Source organism: Alligator mississippiensis, chromosome 3 (assembly GCF_030867095.1).
Source record: "Alligator mississippiensis isolate rAllMis1 chromosome 3, rAllMis1, whole genome shotgun sequence".
Lineage (NCBI taxonomy): Eukaryota > Metazoa > Chordata > Crocodylia > Alligatoridae > Alligator > Alligator mississippiensis.
Genome location: NC_081826.1, coordinates 178315596 through 178337482, shown reverse-complemented (window position 1 = coordinate 178337482; position 21887 = coordinate 178315596). Strand labels below are relative to the sequence as shown.

Below are 21887 nucleotides of genomic sequence, written 5' to 3'. Positions count from 1 at the left end.
CAGAAATGGCTGGCAGCTGCAGAGGTTAATACTGTCACAACTCACAATGCTGCTGAATTTCCAGGTTGCAGTCCCTGTTAGGGATGTAATTCAACAGCTGGATAAGCATCTAGTTTAAGTCCCAAAGGGTTGATCCAGCCCTCAAGTTTGACATCCCCATCTCCTCCCCTCTCCCCCCATCTAGAACTCAAGCAAAGGAAAATTGTACAGCTAAGTATAAAATTAAGCTTACAAAATTATTCTGTCCAAAAAACAAGATTTATTAATACTAAAAAAGTTTAAATACATACAAAATAAAAGTCAATCATGGAAGTTTAAGTTAGGAAACAAATCTTTAATTACCTGAACCCCAAGTAAATTGGTAATTGATTTGTTAGTGAATTTAGCTACAAGTTAGTCAGTACTTATTGTCTTACTCTCTTCATTTGCCTTTTGTGCACTTGCCTTCACTTTGCTTTTTAGTTCTTCTTGGAACTACTGGTCCTCAGTTATATTTAATTATAGTCTCCAGTCTTCACTTGTTAGTCATACCAGTGCTCAAACATGCTGTTGCACCAGTCATATCCACTTTGATTCAAACAAGTTGCTGTCTTCAGTCACTTATCTAGGCAGATCAGAGCAACCCACCTTCAGTTTTTCCCCCCTTTAGATCCTTTCAACCTAACTCAGGCCAAGGGCTATGCTGTTTTTGCCTCATCTTTGTATTTCTGCCTGCAAAGGGTACCTATTAACATGGCACAAATGAAGCCACACCGCACTGAAGTTGGATGTACCATAAGTAGAATTTGCCCTCACCCTCAAATCCATGATTTGAATGTAATCCCCACACAGTTGCTGGGGGAAGGGGAAGAGGGGAGAACAGGACACACAGCATTATATATATGGAGAAGGAACCTTAAAGGGTATTCTTTTTTCCTTCCTGTGAAACCTCTTCGATTTTGCAATAAAATATGCAAGTTCCAAGTTTGGTTGAAAAAACCTAATACAACATTTTTATATTACACATAAAAAGGCATCCATCAATCACGGTCATTTACAAGTTTTTTTCGTTCGGTTTGTGTGTTTAAGCTGTGTAATACCAGACGTTTAAACCAATTGCTTACTTTTTGAAAAAAATAGAAAGGATGGTTTAACAATAATAGTTTAAGGACTCTTAAAAAACACGTGGATAATGGACCCAAATTTGTTCTGAAGTTAATCATGTATAGTAGCAAGTCATTTCAGCCTCAGTTTATTTGCCCATGACAACCATGCAACCTAACAGAATGTTTCGACTCCATATTACTCCACTGCTACTCCTCCAACGTCAAATGATCAAAAAATCTTCAAGTCCCTCTGAAGAATAACCGAAAGATTCAGTCTAAGTCAGCAATGCACACTAACTCTTTCTATGGTGGTTGGGATTAGCACTGCCATGTTTATTACTACAAATTAGAGTCTAATATGTTAAGAATGAGGGGCTTGAATACATTACAAAATGAACTTTAATTGCATGGCTATTTGTTTAATGTAAAAGCGTGTTACATGTGCAAATGCATCAAAATTCTAATTGTGAAACTGTATCTTTACAAAGCTTTCTAGCAGATGAGGACTCCTTTGCATTCAGCTTCTCAGTCAAGGTCTCTTCTTCTGGAAAGAGAATGTGATAGTTATATTATATTACCATTAAAAAAAAAAAAAATTCCAGATGCTAAATCTAAAGAAGTTCATTAGATACAGTAGTGAGACATTTCGTAAATTTACATTTGTTCCAAAAGTGAAAGGAAAAATTCAATATCTATTGAACCCTTAATACTCCAAGCAAATCACCAATTTCTATTTTGTATACATCAGCAAAGCACCAGGAATGTGTTAGCAAACTACTGTTGCAGAGAGCACAAAGGCTAACCTAAAATGCGACCTACAAGAGCGGTAGCTTTTAAATTACAGCCAATAAATAATACTTGAGTGAACATTAAGCTCTCAGCTAGTAGTCCCAAAGGAGAAGCAGTGGAGTGCCCACTATGGAAAAAAGTCAGTTCCCACTAAATTTAGGACTCAATCAGTATAGTCCCAACTCATTTAGGACTTTGACTTGAATTTGGAGACCACCTGGCAGGCAGCAAGTGGAACTCATGGAGGACCACTTAAGAAATCACGAATACATTTGCTTACTCTCAGTATAATTTCAAGATGTAGCAAACATAGAACGCACCACAGAAATCAAGTTTTATTGGCCCTTTGAGACTTGCCTGTTGAGTTTTACTTCTAACCCTTCCACTCAACAGTTTTCTGTTTTATAGTGCAAGATTCCTGAATGCTTACTGCTAGTTGACAATCCATCAGGGTTCACACTAAATGTCAGGCTAAGAGTTGGTATACCAATTACCCACATATATTGCCCAATGTCTGCATGTCCTCCAAGAAGTCTACTAAAGGTCAGGAAGCTGTACTGCATTTCATCAGGATAAGTAGCCTGGTATGTACATTAAGATATTACCTCAGCTTCTACCTCTTTTAGGGGGGAGTCTAAACAAAGGCATCTATAGTTCCCTATTTGTAAATTTTTGATAGAAGTGTTCTTCCACACCACCAAAACCCAAAGGAGACCAAGCATAACAGTTGTGACAAACCACCATCTTGTCCCCAGAGTGGAGTCCCAGGTGCTACTCAAACTAGAAAGGAACCCTGAAGTGAAGAACTTTCTTACACATATACTAGGTGGCACAGTCCTTCCTGAAAAGCACACAGCAAAGCCTACCTTTCGAGTTATGCAGGAATTCTCCAGGTTTCTTTTGTGCTACTAATCTCAGTCTCTCTTGAACTGGAGTAAATGAAACCAAAGGTGAGAGACAGTGCTTTCTATGAGGAAGAGACATGTGTGATGGCGTCCCAATATATTCTGGATCTAGCGCAAAGAATTTTTCTGAAGGACTAAAGACATCATGTGTTTCTGTGCTGCTTGGAGTAAAGCTTAGCTGTGAATTATTCCTTGCAAATTGTTTTTTACAGGCCAGAGCTGAGTCATTTCCAAAAAGAGTCTTTTTCAGTGCTTCGTATCGCTTGCGAATAGACTCTAAATCTAATTTGCACTCTTGAGTAGTCCATTCATTTTTTGTACTTTCTGTTAAGGACCTGATGTCCCTCGAGTTACTCCCCAATATATCATCAGTCTCTGAACTTTGACGGCTAATAAGGCTTAGGTTGCCAAGTTCTTCTGGGAAAGTCTCATGTAGTATTCCAAACTGGATAATGTCTTGGCTATCAGAACTAATACCACTTACCATCTGAGAAGCATCCCAGGACGAGGTTGAATGCATTGAGGAATTTTGACAATAAGGTGACAGAGTATTTGTTATCTTACTACAGTCTTCCTGACTATTGAGAACATTTATGTTTTTATCCACAGCTGGCATAAGTTCTTGTACATTTTCTTTAAGACTTTCATTTAAAACAGTACCCTTCAATTCCTTCTGCAAAGTTCTTTCGTTAGCTAGCGCTCCGGAAGCTGGCTTCTGGATTGGCAAGTCACTGATGTGACTAAATATCACCTGCTTTAGAGGTTCAGGTGTCATCCAACTTAATAATGACTTCCCTTCTACTACATTAAGATTAGAAGTAGAGAGGTCTGATATGCGAGATGAAGACATAAAGCAGGCCATACTAGAGTCTATTCTGTTTTGAGGTACAGGCTTTATATCCAATAGAACACCTTCTGTTACCATTTCAGTTTGAGCCAACTCTGTATCAGAAGGGTAGCCATCCTGTACTGCTTTTCGCCATGAGCTTCTGATTTCTGTAACTACATGAAACAAGTCAGTCAAGGACAGAGCTCAGTTCAAGTCCATATTTCACCCATTTTTCAACTGCTCTGAAAACAGCAAAACACCACCTTCAGAACTACTGAAGTTAGCTATTTAGCACCAGTCATGCTCCCAATGTCAACAGCAAGATAGCATCAACATAGGAGAGCTCCATGCCACCTCAGACACTTTATTATACAGGAATGTTTTATTAAAGAAAAAGACAGTCATCAGAATGACTTAGCACTTTTAGCTTAAGCCACATTTCCTCCCCAGTCAGGTTCCAATATTATCAGTTCCCTTACATTCAACTACTTCACAGTTACAAACTCCAACTTTGAACTCACTCAGATTTTCTGGAGTTCGAGGGATTTGTTTCCTTGCTAAGAAAGGGTTGGAAGCCAATGACTCAATTAGATCTTCCAACTCCATCCCTTTTCCATCACTACTTGAGGGTGACTCTGATACTACCACGTTTGCAACCTGGAGAGGATTAAAGAACAGATCTTGAGAAAGCATATAAAATATACATAGATTTATCAATAACGGCAAAAAATGAATCCTATTCTCCAATCACCCTAATCCTACAAGAGTTAAACAATCACTGCTTAATTTGTGTGGAAAACTACTTTTCACTCCTAAGTGTACAATAAGTCCATGTGGAAAGGAATGGACTATAGCCTCCTGAATAGTTTGGGACTGGAGTACAAGAAGAAAATCTGAATTCTGTTTTCATCTTTGGCAAGTTGCTTCAGTTTGCATCTCAATATACCAGCTTTACAACACTGATAAAGACCCAAGGGACAAATAAATTTAATTAACCAAGTACTTTAAGATTTTGGAAAAAGACGTTTGGGAGAAGTATTAAGCTTACAAGGTGGAGCATTGATGGTCTAAAATGGCAAGTTTAGAGTGTGCAGTTGAGAATTAACTGCCTTGTATCAGAGAGGAAGATATTTAACATTCCACTTCAAAATAAGGCATAACTTTACGAAATCCTTGTAAAAGAATTCTTCAGAGTGCAAATTCAGTGAGTCTCTAGGATAAGTATCCATTATGAATACCTACACACAATCAACAAATCCTACTCCGGGACTGCTAGGTACATGTACTGATAATCAGACTGCTTATTGCCAAGTAACAGAGTGAAGAGCTTGGGACACTCCAACATATATGGGCCTAACTATTTAGATGCACCTTAGACACTGATAGGTGTCTTAAGCATCCCAGGGTGTCTTAAATTTATTGTCCAATAAACAGTTGTGCAAATGTCTGTTACTTTTTTAGCTGCTAGCCAGAATGGAATATCCCCCAGTATATTTCAGTTCAGAGCAGTACGGTATCCCTCCAAAATTGAGCAATGTGCAGATTTAATTCACAGAGCCTTCACTTTTACCCATCTAAGCCTCAATGATGGCAAGGAAATCAGAAGTTATAACTTGATCTGGGTACTCAGGTGGATTCCCTTAAGCAGTGAGGATTAACATATGAATTAATAGTTTAAAAGCAGATTTTTCTAACCTCTTCTGCCAGCTGTTCTTGTGCTTGCCTAGAAGGATCTACTCTTTTGACTGGAGTTGGTGTTTGGAGTACTGGAGAGTCTCTATTATTCCAAGCTTCTAATGGTCTGGCTTTGTCTACTCCACATTTTAAGATTTTTTGAGAAACAGAATGTTCTTTCCTTTTGGGAATTTCAGTATGTACTTTCTGAAGGAATACACAAGAGTTATTTAAAGTTGTACCCAGATATTGTAAAACTAATTTGAAGGAACTGCCAAGCTTAAGTTGTGCAACAAAGACAGTCAGTGTTTACTCACATACTCAATTTAAAGCCGCAAGTTTCCACTAAGAGAGCGGAATGAGATATTCCAATCACATTTTGAAGCATGAAACATGCCTAAACAGGTGAAGTGTATGTAGGTAAGAGACAGCCCTTTGTTCCTACACTTTTGGGCCACAGAGCAGCAAAGGCAGTAACAATGCCATTGGGCCATATTTGCATTCCTCACCTTGGGACCACCACCTTACTAATCCCAAGGCATAATTCAGAACAGCCTCATGGCTACTCCACTGACCCTTCAAAGACTGCATCCACATCCCGTAGAGCAGCACAGCAATATTTCCTATGCTGAGAGTCAGGAGATATTACAACAGCTGCATTGCCAGCTAACAAATTCCCTTGGCAGGTGGCTGCACTGAAAGACTAACACAAAAAAAGAAGATGTGTTGCAGGCTAGAGAGAATGCAAAAAGTTTAGCCAGCATTTTTAATGCCAAGAGACTGCTAGCATTTAAACTTCTCTTGGAGGTAAGGAAATTAAAGAACCTTTTCAAGAACTGGACAGTTGTTTTCAGATGTAGCCAACTTTGATGAGAGTGAGAAGATCCTAGAAAGAGACAAGATGCCAGTTATATTTAACATTTGCTCAGTTTTTAAATTTAAGCAACTTTTACTAAAGATTAACATATGTTGTCTGCCCCGTACCTGTCTGTTACAATTTTCCTTAATTCGTCCCAGTCATCAGAAGGCAGTTTTACTATAGGGAGAGCTTGTGACAACCAGAGCAAGCTTTTAGCTCTATTTGTGTACCAGCCTCCCAGCTACAACAACTATGAACTTCCCACCTCCCCTAACATCCACACTTTACAATCAATGTTTTCTGTAAAACAGTTTAAGAGCAATTACTGAAAGTTATTTCTTCCATAGTTAAATTACTTTCAGTAGTAACAAAAAAAAATGAGTTCCTAAATGTAAATCATACCTCCCTGAGGATGTAAGTTCTGCTGTACTCATTGTGCTGCCCAGTGCTCCATCAACTCTCTTATGATAACCCTTTTTTGGTGCATCTAAAAGAGGGAATGTAGGAGAAGGTTTATTTCATCTGCTTTTTTAGTATTTTTGCATGACAATGTAAGTTCTAGACCCCACAGGGCTCTGTGCAGACTTGTTCAAAGGCTGTAGTGCCAATTAAATCAGAGTATTGAAACCATTTAACCAGCACTGAAAAGTGTTCAGCACAAAAGAGCTGATCTATCAGAAAGTGCAAAAACTGCACAAATAGGTGTTTTTCTGTTGACAAGGAGAAAAAAAAAAATCTTTCAGTATTAATGGGTAAAATTCAACACAATTACTTCCACCCTCCTCCCCCACTTCAACCAAGAGCCTAAATGGGATGGTTTATCTAGTACATTCTATTGCAGCTGTGGCAGTATAATATAAGTAAATTCTAAATTAAGTTCAAGGAGTAAACTGTGGTTATTGTGCAGATGAAAGTCCATAGAAAAAAGAAAGTATCATCTAAAATGAAATAGAAGAGAGTCAATCATATGCAGGACAGTTCTTTGCTAGAACAGTATATATTGCAAGTTAAAAGCATCTTGTCTGAAGTCTATGTGCAAAAAAAAAAGCTAAGTCAAACCTCACATGCTATAGTTTGAAGTATAATCAGAATTCCAGGACTTTCTTGGTTCTTGTTATTTCATTAAAGTTTTATTTTAAGCATGTTTGCTAAGTGGGGAAGAACAAAATCCACTCCAGCTGCAGGACCCTACCCTTTCAGTCTGCTGGTGGGGTCAGCCATACTGAAGCAGCTGACCCTACCAGCAGGATGAAAGTGGCATTGACAAGTTGGCAGCTCTTAGGCCAATGGCTGATTTTTCAGCCCAGGTTTCCAGTTTGTGGAAGAAGAAAGAGACCCAATACAGATTTTTTCTGACTGGTCTCTAACAAACCCAAGGAGTACAGAAATGCTTCAGAGAAAAATTTTGCTCAGCCCTCTTCTGTTGCAAAGTGCCATTCAGAAAAGGAGCAGAGTAATGGGAAAGGAATTCCTAATTTCAAGGAACTTTGTAGCAGTGACCAAAAAAATTATCAAGTTACCCACCTGGAATTGATGCTGGATATTGACAGAAGACACTGCTCTTATAAGCCTCTTCAGTTGCAGGATCAAAAGAGAGGGCAGACATAGCTGGTAACAAATCTAGTGCCTTTGAAAATACAAGTGATGCTTGCAGTCACTTTTGTAAAAAAACTCTATATAATTAGCATGACACTACTAAAGAGAATTATTTGTTAAACCATGCAAAATGATGCGTTTAGCACAGAGATTCTAAAGCAGGTTGCTGCTGCACCCTGGGGTGCCTTTAGATTCTTCTCAGGGGAACCACAGGTACCACACAATGTTAGCACTGTTTAGGTGTCCAAACATGATTCACAAGATAAACCCAGCCATTTTAAATAGGAATTTTTAGTGTCAAAAACATTCTGACACATTGTGATCTGAGCTGGCATTTTCCAAGGGCTGCCTCAAGTCTCAAAAAGTTCAGAACAACTGGCTTAGCAGATACTAGGGAGTTAGCAGCTATCCCTCATTCAATGAGCAAGTCATATTTATTTTAACATTAATTTAAAATGTTACGCTCACAACTAGACCTGTTTGGATCTGTTGGCACAGTGCAACTTTATGCCATGCAGACAGAAGAGTTATAAGGACAATTCCTAGACATGTTTGCCAGGGCTTTGGTCACCATGGCTCAATCATGACCTGAAGTAGCCACCTCTGAATTCCCAAAAGGGGATGGGGAGCAGTAGCTATAACTGATTACTGTAAATGACACATGCCTACATTGTGCTACACCATCTTATTTCAAATACAGATAACAAATAATTTTGTGTAATTAGATTGTTTCATCTCTCCCAACTCCAGTAAAAGCATATACGTTCCCCCACCCACGCATACTGCCCTTCCCTTCCCTCTTCCACCAAAATCTCACACCTCTAATGGACACTTACTGGATTCTGAACTTTAATTAAATCAAAAGGAGACTGCCCAAGAACGCTTTCCCACTTCATATCCCATTCTTTTTGCTTTTCAACAACTGATTTCCTTATGGACACATGATCCTCTCGCTTTAGCTTGTGCCTGCAACATTTTAAAACAAACATCATAAGGTTGGGGTAGGGGCTGGTAGACAACACGGGAAGGCAAGAAACTATCAACATCTATTTCTTTCTTTTGTCTGAGATCAAATCTTTTTTCCTCTCTCAGTATCCAGCCACAGCTTGGGACAGTGAGATATTCCAATTCATATCTGTAGTAGTATAAAAATTGAAAGAGCAAATTTAAAATGAAGGTCACCCATTCATGTATTTTGTTAATTCCCGCAAAGCACTGAGTGCCTAAATACAAGCTTCACAAGGGATACAGCTGATAAAATCTTCAAGCTGTGAAAGAGTTGCCATTCTCTTGAACTATTTTAAAATCTGTTTAAAAAAAATACAAAACTTCTAAAATTTTAAGTTGAACTTACTATGCTAAAAATTAGCAAGTAAAAAAGTTTTAAAAAATAATAATAATAATCAGAGGCACAAATCCCACTACTGTCCAATTACTCAAATAGCCAGTGTCAGTTTTTATGTTGCCAACAGCAAAATCTAAAGAGAGCCAAGAGAAAATATTGAAGTTTGCAAACAATTTTACATGGAAAATCTGAATACCTAGGGATTAGTCAAGCCAAACAGATATTGAGGGCAACATAAAACAACTGGCAAACAGAGGTACAAACTATAAAATGCTACTTTCTTTTCTGGAAAGAAAATTCTGGAGCTCATTATCTTCCTTCCCTAAAGTGTGAAGAGCCCCAGGAAAAGTCTCAAAAGCTTACCTCATTGACTTCAGACCCAATAAAGTTTTACTTTGGAATTTGGTCTTCTCTTCAATGTACTGAACATCTAGTTTTAGTGCCTTTTGGTCAACTTGCTGACGTTCACTTCTTAAAATCTTCAAGGCTTCATTTAATAACTGAACGACTGTCAAGAAGTTTAATTTTCCAGCTTCATATACATTTCCTATATGCAACTTCAGATGTAGCAAACAATGAGAAAAATGATTAGCAACAATAAGTAAACAATGATGCTTCAATTATTAGACAGCTGGCTTTTCTATGTTAAGTATAGCAGAGAAGTACAAGCCTTATTGATCTTTGTGTTTATTAGAAATAGGCTTTAAAAAACAAAACATTACAAAAAGCACCACAGACAAAAAACTCATTTTGGCTTTGAAATTTAGAGCTGCTGAAACCTTGGTGTCATTAAAAGTGAACTTAACTAAAGGACTGAAAGTATACTTACTGGTTTTATAATAATGGGGCTTCCTATATTTGTTACTGCCAGGTTTTTACCCCCTTTAATATATGTACAAAACACTTGATTAAAGATAAGCTGCCGCCCCCCCCCGTTGTTATGCCTTACTTCCCCCTAAAAATACTATACTATAACATATGCACACTGTAATACTCCTAAAATTCCTTTTATTTAGGATCATATCATTTCCTACACAAGGGCAAGATATATGACATGTTAACACCAATGTCGCATCATTTCTGTGCAGTGTAAACTTACATAGGGTCCAAAGTCAGAGGACCAGCTGTCCCAGGATTACTGGTAAAGTTGACACTAGTACAACAGGAAGCAAACAATAGCCTGCTTGTTTTAACAGTTATGCTGGAAGCAGATATATGACCCCTCTGCTGGTATAATTAATACCAGTGTAATTTTATCTCTAGTTTTTCCCCAGTTAACTCTACACCAAATTCTAGAAAGGGGCATCACTGTAGTGTTAGAAGTTGCACCCCCACGTTTTGGTTTATACTTTTTGTAAGGCTGGGTTGGAAAAAATGCAAAAATTATCTAGTCTGGTCTCTCTCTCTCAAAAATTCTTCTCATGCTTTCTGTCAAGCCACCCTTTCATCCCCCAAAAAGTAAGACTCTGAACAGCAATAAGTGGAAAATTTAAGTGTTGTATCCATGCAGGGAACGTGAGCAAGATGTTGCTTATCACCGTAACAGATGCAGAAATATTGCATTCAGCTCCCTTATACTGCTTACTGTATTTGTTGTACAACGTGGCCCTATATAAAGGCATTTCCTCAGAGGCATGATCAGTGTACTATGTTAGTTTGAGCAAGTAACCCACTATTCTCTATTTCTATTGCATTTATTGCAGGGCCAACCACACTCTTTTGTATAATAGTCCATGTTCTATAAATACAAGACAAAAAGAACAAGCACTTGCTATTCAAACTACCACTTACTCTGTACATTTCATTTTCAATTTTGTCAAGCAGCAACCTTGGAATATTGATAGTGATGTCTGTTCCATCTAAAGTATACTGGTCAACATGACCTTTAACAACAGAATCTACAACTTCTCTCTCCTTTTCCAAGCCAGCAAAGGTTTCTGTTACAGTTGTCCACATGGAACGAACCTTAATAGAAGAAATATACTGTGCATCAAATCTTGCTGAGTGTGTCAAAAGCCTATAGGGTTGTGACAGAAATGTTAGCATGTTTAAAAGGAGAGTATAGTACCAGAAACTAGTATGAGATACAGTGGAGAGTATTAAGAAATTCAGGCACTGCCATCAAAAAGAAAATACTCACCTTTTGAACTTTCTCTGCTCTGTTACTTTGGTTTTGGTCATTTTTCTCTATTCTATTTAAAACAAATATCAAGTTAGCCGTGACAAAAATACACTTAGGGTATACAAAATGTCTGGCTTTAAGCCTTTAAAATGGAACAAAAGTTGTTTTAGTAATGATATATCAATTTACAGCTAGAAAAGAACACTTACTTTTGAAGCTGCTTGTGCAGGTCAGCACATTCAGATCTTAGATCTTTTATCTGTTTAGTTAATAATCTGTAAAAAGCGAACATGCAAAAAATTACTATAGGAAATTTAAGATCCATCGTTCTCATCATGTATCACCAGCTTATAATGATGACAACATTAAAAAAAAACGCGAACACACAAACACACATACAATCTGCTGCTGTCCTGTGCAGTGACTTTTTGAAGGACAAGTAATATGAAAGACCTGAAAGAAATGGTCATTCGTTACACTGAACTGAAAGTTTTTAGCGGCCACAGAAATTCTATTGCAATTACTAGATGTGTTATTTCTCAGCAATTGTCTAAATCTTGGAAAGGGTTCCATTTTTATTTAAATACATAGTTACCTCAACTATAAGATGTACTAATCTTTAGTAACAGCCACTGAGTCAGAGCTTTTGTATTTAGATTAGTGATTCCCAACCAAGGTGCAAATAATAAAATAGTCAGTTCAATTTATACAATTTTTAGCAAGGGAAAAAAACCCACCCTAGATTGGGGTGCCTCTATATCCTTTCAAGAGTGCCACAGGCTGAAAACATGATTCATGACATAAATCCAGGGTTTTCACATAGGAATCCATAGTGTCAAACACATTCTGACCTAATTACTCTTATTTTTCCATAGCCAAAAATGACTAAAAACCATGAATTGGCATTTTCCAAGGGCTGCCTGAGGTCTAAAAAGATTGACAAGCCAGGGTGTGCGAAGCGGGCCCTATTCGATTCCGATTCAGCCTGAATCAGGGACAGGGATTCGATTCATTGATTTGGATCGTTGTCCCCGATTTGATTCGGCCGAATTCAAATCTAAAGATTCGATGCTGATTCGAAGAATCAGTGGTTCGAACAGACACAGCTTTGAAAGTTTTTTCTACATACCTTGAGGTAGCAGGCGCGGCCTGTGATCACTGTGATGCTAAGGCACATGAAGAGTCCCCACAGGAGTGCAGGGGGGCCCTCCATGCGTTCAGCAGCGAACCTGGATGGACTGGCTCAGCAGTCGGCCACAGGAGGACCCTGGGTGCCCCCCCCCCCAGACCCAGGAGGCACCAGTTACTGAGCCGGAAGGGGTGCGAAGGGGCCCCCCAGCGCACTCCCCAGCAGACCCAGAAGTGGACTGGAAGCGCTTCTGGTCTACTTCTGGGTCTGCAGCCGAGCGCACTGGGGAGCCCCTCGTGCTTCTGTGGGAGCATCACAACATTCACAAGCCACCTGCTACCTAGAGGTACGTAGAAAAAACATTTAAAGCCGTCTATGGCCGAATCGATTTGGAGGGTTCCAGTTTGGTTTGGAGAGATTAACGGGTCCTCCAATTCAATTTGGATTCAGAGATTCAGCCACCGAATCGGGCCGAATCTCCGCCAGATTGAAATCAGGGACCGAAGTTTTGCACAGCCCTATTGAGAAGCACTGAGAAGTACCGAAAGAAATCCATAAAACCCTCACACCTCACCAGGATTTTCTAGCATTCTGCTGAAAAATGGAGAAGATACAGTAGTGAAAGTTTCTGAAAAATGCCATTCATGGTAGAAGCAAAATCAGGAATCTTTCCAAAGCAGGAAGCAGCTGAGGTATGCCATGCATAGGATAGTTTTATCAAGACGTTCAGTTAGACAAAACCTATTGCCAAGTGTCACTTACTGTGCCTTTTTCTGATACTCTTGAATGACAAAATCTTCTTTTTGCACAATCTGCAAAAACTTATTAGATGCCACTTTGCACCTTGCAGCTGCCTTGTACAACTCATCAGGCCTCAAGATTACAGCTTCTGGGAAATACATGCCAGCATCTGTAAATAATAAAATAGACAACTGTATTTATACAATGCAAATTTTAGCAACCTTCCCCTTCCACCTCCCGCAAAAAAAGCCTAGACTGGAAAGTTACTTTAATTTACGTACAAGAGATACAGATGTTCTGATCTTGGGAACTGGGATGGCTCAACCTATACCACATCCCAACTCTTATATCTTCTACTATATAGACACACACATCAACACTACTTATTTCAGAGAATAACTTGAGAGATTTTGGAATTACTGCCTGCCACCTCACCATTTCAGAAGTAAGAAAGGGTCTAAAAATGTGTACTGTCAGGTCACCACTTTTCCATTCAAGAGAACTACAAGCTCAAACCAGGTATCACTGCAGGACATTAGAGATCAAGAACATATCACATACATGCAAGGGTTGGCTCCCTTAAGAGTCAATTTCCCTTGCCCTGCTCCCCGAATCCAAAGTGACTTAAAAAAAAAGACCACATCTAAACCTAGTTCTTCCCAACCTGTGATGAAGAGCTTTAACTAGGTTAACTAAAGCCCATTTAAACCTTTTATAACAGATTAAAAGCCATAAGTACTTTCACCATCTCACATCATAAAACAATGTATTCCCACAGCTAGTTATAACTTACCTTTGCAGTCTTTTCTCATTGCTTGTATAATTACATATCTTGCAAAGTGATACATCAAATGAATAAATTTAGGACCACCAGGAGAAAGAAACAATGAAGCTACAACAGCTGGAAAGATGTTTCCACATTCTACCTAAGGAAATTAAATAGATGATTAAGAAATCCTCGTAAAAAACAGTGCTTTAGTAACAACTATAGGTTTAACTCAATATCCCAGTAGTCTGATATAGATGGTGTGGTTGCTAAACAAGCCAAAGGTAAACCTAGACTATGTTGTCAAAAGCTGCATGTTGGAAAAAGGGAGTCAAAACTTTCACTTTGTTCCCAGCCTTGGTCTGGAACTGTTCCCTTTTATGGAAAAACATTTTCAGATGTCTGTTAGATCACCTCTGTCTTCCCTAAACTCTAATAAGTAGCTTCACAATCACTATCCTAGAAGAATGCTTTGGCCACTGTTTTATCCATTTGTGTGTGTTATAAGCTTTAGTCAGCATACTTCTGTTTCACTGTTTTCTGGTCTTTTATCCAGTTAGCCATTAGGAAAAGGGTTTAGAATTCCAAGACATACTATGAATTTCCACAGACCATGCTTAACAGAAGCTCAGCTTGATGGAAGATGGACTGGGAAGAGCTTAAGATAACAAGTTCAGAAGGAAATTTTGCTTTGTACCTATCCTTTTGTTCAAGTAACTCTGCTAACTTGTGGCAGGTTTATTCTTATATATGAATAGACTAATCTTTCAGAACATGCTGAGGTTTTCCAAGTCCATTTTCCATGAAAACACCTTGTATGATGGCTCCATTTAATCAGAATAGACTGTACCTAAGTCAAACTTTATTGTTCCCTCTTTTAAGTTTGAACTGTAGGCTCATGCACAGGTTTGCACTGCATAGTACACAGAAAACTGTACACCCATACCTTTTCCATGCATGAATTCTAAGCAAACAGATTTTTGTAAGCCATACCAGATTGTGTATTTTACTTCAAACTACTTCAACTTATGGTTTTTTCACCATGTAAAAGTACTTGGGAAAGTTATCTGCTGTCAAAGAATGCATCTTGTTGATTCTAAAGACAAGAACCTATTACAACAATCCAATTTATCCTTTCCAATACTTACTGAAATTTCTTTTAGCCATTCACAGCATTTCTTCCTGAATTCAGCATCTCCCTTTTTGTCTGCTGGAGGGCAACAAAACCTTTACATTCCAAAAGCAAGCAAAGAGAATCCATTCTAGTATATTTTCACACCATGCTGATACATATTATGTTGTTATGTAACCGAGCAATAAGAAGGTTTGTAGAGCTGCTTCAACGAAGTCTGATAAGGGAGGAGAACAGTAATAGCATTCAAACTCTACATATGATGCCAGCTAAAAGCACGTTAAGTCACTCACACTGTGTGGTTTGGGAATTTTTTTTTTTTTTTTTTTGCTTGCTATAAAGATTCAGAGTTAACTCTTTTTAGAGGGAGAGAGTAGTGCCACTTACACATTAGGTTGACACCTCCTTCTAAAAGATCCAGTTTCTATTTGCTTACAAAACCATTTGGACTGAATTTCTCCATGTGAGGTGTTTGTCCCAGACTAAATTTGTTGGAAGGCTTCAGTTAGAAGAATTCAGCTATTGTAGAATAAAATTAAAGAATATATCTTTGGCCAATGTTAAAAGAGTCTTACAAGCATTTTCACTATGACGCTCTAGCCTATTCCCATCTATGAAAATTCCCAAGCTTGAAAATTCATGAGGGAAAGCAATGTATATCACACGTATAAAAAGCGTTGCTGCTGATCTTCTATGAAACTTTTCCCCAAATTAGCCAAAAATTACCACCATCAGAACATTTTAGGAGGCAGGTAAACTATACATCACAAAACTGCAAAAAATAGAGCTCAGAAGGAAAAAAACTGTCACGTATGACAACTACATAAGACTACCACTCCCACGGTCACTAAATAAGCAATTATTGGAAATATATTCAGCATTGTCCTTGATCCTGCATACCTGAAAGCCTCTGCTGCGCGTGAATGATCCAGTTTACTAAACAAGAAGTGTGCAACCAAATGAAATGCATCTTTGTTTGGTTTGTCAAACATGTTCCTGGAAAAGAACAGGTACAGTCAGAAGCACCCATTCAAATTCACATGATATTTGTACTGTCAACTTCAAAATGAAGATTAAAAAAGGGGTATGAGGGGGCTTTTTCTTAAGAATTTTGCATGGTATATCCATAAACATCAACACTTTAAATATCAGTGTTGGAGTGATATTGTTGCCATGACGGTCCAGGAAATACGAGAGGCAAGAATTCTTGTGGCTTGTAAATGTCATTGGACCAACTGCATGGTTGAGATAGACTTAGACAAACTTTTGGGCATCAGTCCCCTCCCTTAGGTCTCCGGGAGAGAAGCAGACACAGCAGCACCTAACAGAGAATGGATCAACATCTTGTGCAAAATCTGCATATCAACCCTTTTAACCCACTGATCAAGTTCACAACCTTCCAGTCTATACTGTATAAACTAGTGTATATTGGTCCATATCATATCAGCACCAATGAAAGGAAAATTGACCTTCCTGGCAATTGGCTTTTTTTGGCCAATGTGGCTAATAATGTCACAAATAAATTACATATGCATGAGCAAAGCTGCAGCATGCACGCGTCCAGGAGTGCAGCATCCAGCCAGTAAGTCTGTGGGGGGAGGGGCACAAAGGGTCAGAGACTAAGGCCCCCACAGTGAGGGAGGGAGTGGGGCTGGGGCAGGGGCTGCCCAGCTGGGGCAGGGCAGGGCATGGGATGGACCTGTGGGTGGGTCGTCCAGAGGACATGAGGGGCTTGGCGGGGACAGCTCCCGGCCACTGTGCATACCCCCATGCTTCCATGGGGGGGGGGAAGATATGCCCCCCGGATTTGTGTGTGGGGTGAGGGCTGCACTGGCTCTTCCCCGGGGGGGGGGGCCAGAGCTGCGCTCAGAGCGGACAAGGTAGGGCAAATAGCAATGGCAGTGGGGAGCTAAAGCAAATTTTGGGGTAGCTGTAGCCCACCCTGTAGCCCCCTCCCAGCACCTCCACCACCCACCCTTGCCTACCCCAAGCACAGCCCCAGCCCAGCCCCCCTGTCAGGAAGAGGCAGGTACAGCCCCCAGGCCTCAGCCCACCCTTGCCCCGCACACAGATCCAGGGTGCACAAGCCCCCTATGCCTCCCCCAGGGGTGTGCACAGCTGCGGGAGTCACCCCCCCCTCCCCATCCCCCGCACACGCTGCCCACAGCTCCGTCCCACACCCCGCCCCCCTGCCCTGGCTGGGCAGCGCCTGGCTCTGCCCCACACTGTCCTGCTCCGTAGAGGCCTTGATCTGCACACCCTCCACCCCAACTTACTGTCCAGATGCTGCTTGCCAAGCTGCATAATGGCAATCAGATCAGTATCAGCTGATATGGCTGGTTAAAAGTCAGCCATCAGTATCGGCACAAAAAAAAAAATCTCTATCAATGCACCCCTAGTATAAACTAGAGGAGCTCAGGCCCTGGTGCCATCATCCTAGATAGGGAAGGTAGGATGGCACAGGGCTGCACCTCAGGGTTAGGATACAAACTTCCCATATGGCAAAATAATTGCAGGGAATTGTAGGCATAAAACAACCCAACTTAAATAATTACAGACAACACTACACCGCAGCTGGGAAAAACAAAACACAACGTAAAGGCTTGTAACACGTCACCTGGTTTTCTCTAACTAAAAAAAAAAAAAAAGACCCCAAAATTCTCTGATTTAAACCCATTTTTCCATGATGAAAACAAAACACTGTATCACTGCAAATGGAAAAATGTGGATTTGGGGGCTTGTTTTTTAAATCAGAGAATTTGGGATTTCTTTTTAACAAAGAAAACCAGGATCCCTGGTCATTGCTTAACGCTTTTCCGTCTCCTGCACCCCCCCTCCCCCCGCGCAGTTTGAGTTTACTCTCCTCCCAATCCAGATGGGATCCCAGCGTTGGTGGGGGGGGGGGGGGGCAGGGGTCTCTGCCTGACAGGATAAGGATGGGAGGAGGGGGCGGGAGAAAAGTACCCCCCGCGATCCCGACTCGAGGCCCCCTCCCCCCTGCACTCACGCGCCCAGGCTGAGGTGGGGGCTCAGCTTGCCGGGGCCGGCGGCCACCTCGAAGCCCAGCGCCTGCAGGCAGAACCAGAGGTGCTCCCCTTGCCAGGCCGCCGGGAGGCCGCACGGCGCGGCCGAGCCGCTCATGGCGGGGGGGGGGGGGAAGCCCGGGAGTCTCTACGGCGAGGGCCCCTCCCTGCGAGCCCCCCCGCCTGCTCGCGGCCCACGCGCCATTTTGCGCGTCCCGCCAATGGCCCAGGTAGCGCAACGTAACGCCACCACGCCGGCTACACAACTTCTTCCTGTACCGGGAAGGAACAAGCTGGGAATAAGGCTGTTCCCGGCATGCAACGCAGCTCCTCCCCAGTCTTCCGTGCCCGCGAGCTCTGGCCCCGCGTTCCGGGCCTCCCGCATCGCCTGCTGGGAAACGTAGTCTCCCTGGGGAAGGCGGTTGGTGCCTGCTACCGCTCAGCGAGGCCCGAGTAAGCGGCTCCCAGCCCGCGAGATGTGCAGGGGTCCCTGTTAGTTGCTTGCAGATGGTGCCAACCTTTTATTTGTCTTTCCACAAACACGCCAGGGCCCTTACGCTGCAAAGAGGTCAGACCAGGAATTGGTCAAGAATTGTCCTAGACACCCTGGGTTTCCCGTGGGAAACCCCTGGGCACATCTCCTGCCACCTTTGCAGGCCCAAGCAGGGGTCACATTGCCAGGCACCCTGGGGTGCAGCAGCAACACTTCAGTTGAGAATCACTGGGTACTTCTACACATTCATTAATGTGCCTTAATTATTGTTGGAAAAATTCTTTGCAAGCTTTCAGGTGCAAACACCCTTTGTCAGGCTAAGGAAGTGTCTGCAGGTGGTTTGTGCTCTTCCTGCATGGAATATAATCTTTTATAATGTAACCAGGATGGTACTCCAAGACATACCCCCACTCCAGTTGAAGGGATCAGAGCAGTTGCACTAGCACTGTGGGAGGTATAGAGACCCTCCTTTCCCTATGGAGCAGAGCCAGACCACCAATGGGGACTTTTCCTTATTACAAGGTATATGGTTAACAGTAACGGGAATGTAACATGTATAAACCAGGGGGTAGAGGGAACACTACAATGCCTTGAGGGGGTGGGATTCAATAAAGGTTAGGCATTTACATTTGTAGATATATTCATCCAGTTGACAAAAGACCAGTTTAACAAAGTATAAAACACAGTACAACAAACAATACTGGTTGGCAAAATATAAAATGCACAAAATAGAAAACATCAAATAACAAGAGATGTAGGGTATAGGTACCTGGAGGGGGTGGAAAGGGAAAAAATACAATGACCACCTTCTACTGGGACAAGAAATCCTCCCTGTTGCTTCACTCACCTCTACTTTACCCAACTGGGACATGAACTCATATCTGCTGCATGGTAGGCAGAAACTCTACCACACAGCCACTAGTGCTGGTACTATGCCAAGCTGCTAGGGGTTTTGACCTTTCAGGAGCCCCTGCTTCACATCAAGCTGCCCTACCTCTTGCTGGAAGAGCTGGAAATAGAGTTGGGAACCTCTCAGGTCACTGCTCATCTTGCTGGAACTGGAGAGCCTCTCCAGCTGGCTGCAGCCTCTCGTAGGGGATCCTGGATCCCAGCAGGGAGCCTCTCCTGCTGGCTGCACACCATGCTGCTGAGGATTCAACTGCCACCTGCAGATCCCACTCCTTCAGGCTCTTCTGGGGCAACTACCCCCACCCTGCTGGCCCTGCTCTTGCCAACTCTTTGAGACTCCTTCCTTGTCCGCTGGCCCAGCTCTTGCCAGCTCTGAGATGCCTTCCTCATCTGCTGGCCCAGCTCTTTGAGACTCCTTCCTCATGGTCCCTCACTGGTCCTCCCTGAGTCAGCTGCTGCGCTGCCCCTTTTATCCCCCTCCAGGTGACTCAAGGGTCCAATTAGGGGACATGGAGGGTGAGTCTCTGGGGCCTAATTGGTGAGGAAAGGGAATCCCAAGCCCTCCAATCATCTTTTACCCTTTCAAAACCCCTGGGCCAAATCACCATCAGCTAGCCCATCACAATAACATAGAAGATTTTATACTATAAAAGATTATATTCCATTCAGGGACATAAAACATCTTTTACTATAAAATTGCCTCATATAAAATCTTTTATATTTCATTCAGGAAGAGCACAGACCAACTGCAGATGCTTCCTCAGCCTGCCAAAGACTGTTTGTACCCGAAAGCTTACAAAGAATTTTTCCAACTATTTGAGTTGGTCTAATAAAAAAAATACCAGATTTGTCCAAAGAACCTTGTCTGCCTATGTCCTTAGGCCAACACCTATACCCTTTAATTACTGTGCATTTAGTTTAGGATTTGTTTAATGAAGTACTAACTAAATGCACCATAACTAGAGTTCCTGCACAGCAGCGCTGGCACACGGTTATTTTGTGATGCTTACTGCACATTAGCCTAATAACACTGTGTAGTAGGCTATTAGCATGGTTTTTAACCACAACACCACTTACTGCACAGTGTTATTTAGCCTAACGCACAGTGTCTCATAGACACGCTGACTATAACAAGTACATATTAGATGCAGCAAAAGCACTAGTGGGCTAGAGCTCGCTTGGTGGGGGGCTGTGAAGGGAGGACCAGGGAGCAGCATATAAGGAGAGAGAGATTTAAATAGAAAGGGAGAAGGAGGGTAGAGATTGTAGAACCAAACAAGCTGGAATAATGTACTTGGGGATGGTCCTACTTTGATGGTCCTACCTTCCATGGGCGACTGGTGCCACCTTAGTCAGGGGGGCACGTGCCCCCCCAGCGACCAGTCAGCAATGGAAGGGGGGTCTCCCAAGGCCAATCTCATCAACCGGGGGGGGGGGGGGGGAAGGCAGGCGGCAGCTGCAGAAAAACTCACCAACTGGGAAGCAGCCACGTTGCTCCTGGAATTGGCCACGGCACTACCAAAAGCGGCCGCACTGCTACGTCTGGCATTCCCACTCCCCAGCCAGCACTTGCAGGAGAGGCACTGGTATTCCCACCTGCCCCCCTGCCTGCCACCTAAGCAGGAAGCATGGCCAGTCAGGGGGTGCACCAGCATTCTCAGGGGGTGTATGTGCACCCCCCTGCACCCCCTATGCATCGCTACTGCTACCTTCCAACCCTAATTTCCCTTGATTCTATGAAAAGAGCCCAAAGGGGTCACAAAAGTGAGTCCAGGTAGCAGGCTAAGAACTATGGTCCCCGTCTGAACCATACATGACAATCCAGCCAGTCATAAAACCACAGGACCCTAGAGAAGTCAGACTGGAAGGGACCTACCTCCAAAGGTCACCTAGACCACCCCCCTGCATGAGGCAGGACCATCCTATCCAAACCACCCCATACAACCCATAATCAACCCTGATACAAAAAAGACCTAAGACCCTAACCTGCCACAGGTAAAGCAGGGGAACAATGGCAGCCAATGTCTAGCTTCTATGAAATGCTGCCGATAAATGTTCAAGAGATCCCAGGTAGAGGGCCATGCCCCCACCACCCAGGAGGCAAACCCCCCTGTTCTGAACCAATCTGACCATGGGGTAAAATTACTTCCTGACCCCAAATTCAACGATCAGTCTGCCCTGAGCAGAGGGGCAGTCTGTGACCTATTTCTTATTCGTCAAATTCCTGTTTAAATTGGTTTCTGAAGTCTTGCTGCCTGAGAACAGCCACTTTGAGGCTTTGTTCAGGTTCAGGCCACATCCGGCTCTGGCTGGGCAAAACCATCTCCTTCTCAGTGGTCCCTTGTTCCTGCATCACACCCGGAGGTTCTTTTGGTATCATAACTAAAGGCACTAAATCATAGCTGTCCAACTGTGGAGCAGCCATGGTCTATGTTGCCTCTGACATGGGCTACACTGCCCCATCACCATTTGCCTCACTGTCAAAAGGAA

At 42.1% G+C, this 21887-nt stretch overlaps 1 protein-coding gene and 1 non-coding gene across 13 annotated transcripts; both read right to left on the bottom strand.

Annotated features, from left to right (window-relative positions):
* Positions 1–236: 236 nt before the first annotated feature.
* HAUS6 (HAUS augmin like complex subunit 6) lies at positions 237–18395 on the bottom strand. Of its 12 annotated transcripts, none has more exons than XM_019483697.2 (17): positions 18275–18395; positions 15873–15968; positions 14989–15050; positions 13868–14000; positions 13096–13243; positions 11414–11479; positions 11223–11274; positions 10874–11047; positions 9446–9639; positions 8574–8703; positions 7666–7768; positions 6544–6628; positions 6108–6168; positions 5304–5489; positions 4130–4265; positions 2741–3781; positions 237–1629 (listed from the first exon to the last, which is right to left on the bottom strand). In XM_019483697.2, the coding sequence occupies exons 1-17, from the start codon at positions 18378–18380 to the stop codon at positions 1538–1540; spliced, it is 2865 nt and encodes a 954-aa protein (XP_019339242.2). In that variant the 5' UTR covers positions 18381–18395; the 3' UTR covers positions 237–1537. The 12 variants fall into 12 exon arrangements, with proteins under 12 accessions (XP_019339242.2, XP_019339243.2, XP_019339248.2 ...); XM_019483698.2 differs by having other exon boundaries at positions 14989–15047; XM_019483703.2 differs by having other exon boundaries at positions 14989–15067; positions 18275–18333.
* Positions 6250–6381, bottom strand: LOC132249698 (small Cajal body-specific RNA 8). The gene has a single exon (XR_009461264.1). It is a non-coding gene; the product is annotated as a small Cajal body-specific RNA 8 (non-coding RNA).
* Positions 18396–21887: the final 3492 nt, after the last annotated feature.